This window comes from Atta cephalotes, assembly GCF_000143395.1.
Source record: "Atta cephalotes unplaced genomic scaffold scaffold00033, whole genome shotgun sequence".
Taxonomy (NCBI): Eukaryota; Metazoa; Arthropoda; class Insecta; order Hymenoptera; family Formicidae; genus Atta; species Atta cephalotes.
Window position 1 is genome coordinate 1,115,220 of NW_012130097.1, and position 2,662 is coordinate 1,117,881.

The 2,662-nt window shown below is 39.2% G+C and overlaps 1 protein-coding gene across 1 annotated transcript in view; it reads left to right on the forward strand.

The window, feature by feature from the left end:
- Positions 1 to 2,662, forward strand: part of LOC105621349 (division abnormally delayed protein) — a 56,139-nt gene that overhangs the window by 4,918 nt on the left and 48,559 nt on the right. Inside the window, exon 2 of the mRNA XM_012202814.1 lies at positions 659 to 799. Within this exon, the coding sequence (XP_012058204.1) occupies positions 659 to 799 (141 nt within the window). The remainder of the gene's footprint in view (positions 1 to 658; positions 800 to 2,662) is intronic.

Consider the following 2,662-nt stretch of genomic DNA (forward strand, 5'->3'; position numbering starts at 1 on the left):
GAGAGAGAGAGAGAGAATTCTTTTCGGAATTTTATTTATTATATTTTTGTTTTTAATATTATTTTTGAATATTTTCTGTAATTGTTGGAGTTATTTTTTAAATGCGAGAAATCTTACGCTACTTCGTAGTTCATTATTTCATTAATTAAATGGAATTCTGAAAATAAAGTGTCAAATCTGTCATTTGAGTATCGTTCTTTTTCGGGGAAAAAAAAACGGAATCGCAAATAATGCACAGTTAATACCTGATACATCGGATATCCGCACGAAATGTTACGAGCGTGAAATTGCGCGTAGAAAGATGAAAACCCCGATTAATTCGATAAAATGAAATTCTGCGTGTGCGATAAAACAATTCGATATAATAGAATTCCGTTCGGTCAGATTACAGAGATTCCCGCGACTCGGATTTCATTTACATCGGTCTTTTTCGATATAGAGACCGTGATTTTCGCAAATAGGTCAGATTACCGAACTCTTATATCACCGGGCTTATGCAGTTTATGCAATTTAACCGCGCGGCTCTCTGAGCTGGGGCTCTACCCCTCGTGGCCCAATTCGATTTAACTTTGGTTCGAACGAAAAGGGGAAGAGCACTTCTGTCGGCTTTAATGGGTGACGTTGCTCGGTAATAAAGTGAAATATTTCTTCTTTCCAGCGACATGCGGCGGCAAGTGCTGCGGCGAAGAGATGGAGAAGCGTCTGAAGCAACAAGCCCGTGTGGACTTCCACAATCTGATCCATCATCACAGTAGAAGTTTGCAAGGCCTCCTCGCCACCACCGCTGACGCTCTCAGAGGTAGGATATTTTCCACCTCTTAGAACTGCATTCTAACGCGTTCGCTGCCTTATTGAATACTTTCAACGGATATATAAACGTACGCTTAATATAAATATTTGTGATAACGTGGAAAGTTGCGCTCGGTTTATACTTATGAAAGCTCGATTTTGATAAGAAAATTTCAAAAAATTATTTTTATTCATCTTAATTCTCGTAATTGAAAAATTCAAGTATTTTAATTGATTATTTAACTGGAAAAATAATCAGATTATTAAATCTCTCTATCAAAAACGATTTAATAAATAATAAAATTATTAATAAATAATATAATAAATAATTTAGTTAATAAATAATGTAGTTATACACTGAAAGAAAAGATTGGCTGTTGCAGCAAATTAAATGGTTAGACATAACATTTTTAATTGGCTGCAACAGCTAATTTTTTGGCTGCTGCAGCCAATTGTTGATTGTGTTAGTCTATATTCGCAAAGTTAATATAGGATTTCGATTGGCTAACGCAACAAAAAATTGATTGCTGCAGTCAATTAAAAATGCTATGCCATATTTAACTTTCTAATTTGTTACAGCAACCAATCTTTTCTTTCAGTGTAATGTAGTTCATTTATTTAATTAGAATCAACTTATTAGCAGACACATAAAATCAGTTTTTATGTAATTTTCACATTTTAGACTTATAATGACATGAATGTTCATATAAAAGATACAATACACAGTTAGAGATGAATCGAACTTTTACTAAATATCAAATAAATCGATAATTCTTCGAGAAATATAAAACTCCGCTTTCCCTCATAAAATACTTTCGAGCATTGTAGTGACCACCGATTTATTCTTCATTTCTGATGTTTTCTCATTAGAATAACAGGATTTTCAGCGCGTTTTGCTCGTCCTTCAGCATCTTTGATTTATGGAGATTCTTGGCCGGTGTATCGGCAAAAGTTCGACAAAAGGGAAGAAAGGACGCTTTTATCTCCCTGAAAAGATGTATTTATCGCTTTCATCGTATTCGTGATCCTTGCACACTGAAAACCCTGATAATTATCGTGATTTCGAGTTCCGGTTCTCTCTCTCTCTCTCTCTCTCTCTCTCTCTCAGATTCTCTGCGGGATTCCCTCGAAGGTGAAGAATCGGAGTTACTCTCCGCGTGCCGCCTTATACGGGGACAAGAAAGCGAACCGCTATCCCTCCTCTTCGAATCCAGGCCTCCCATCCTCCCTCTGTCGCTTCAACCGATCTATCTCCTTAATTCCTGCAACGGCCTCGCGCATAAGATCGACCGCGCAAACATGTCACTCCTCATCTCGAGCCGTGAGCAAAATTTGCATACGAGAAATTAACGCGCGATGTCAATCGTGATTCATCTTCATCGTTCTACATTACACACTTTATTACTTTCAATTACCCCGCGTATCATTTTATTTATTCGTATTGCAAGATGACAGCGGGATCTCATCGCTTTTGTTCCCAATTGAGACAACGAGACGATGATTTCATCTCTTCTTTTCGACTTTCCAAGAAACTTTTTCAGCTTCGCGAAACCGTACAGGTTTCAACATCATGCAATTCGGGCCGTGTACCGGCGCCTTTAGTCATCACGATTACGTGGTCAGTCCGGTATTTATACTGGCGTACATGCTAACCGGTACCGAGCAGAAATGGAAAACGAGGTAAGACAGAGGATGATAAGCGTCGGAGCGCGCGCGCGGAAACGCGAGGCGGAGGCGACGCGGCGTGTTCGCGATGTGCGTGTCGTTGCCGAGGTAACGCGGCGTCTAGAATTCAAGCGCAGCCTCTGCTCTCTGCTATTTTCGATACCGCAAAAATGTGTTTCCTCTCTTTCTCTCTCTCTCCCCCTCTCTC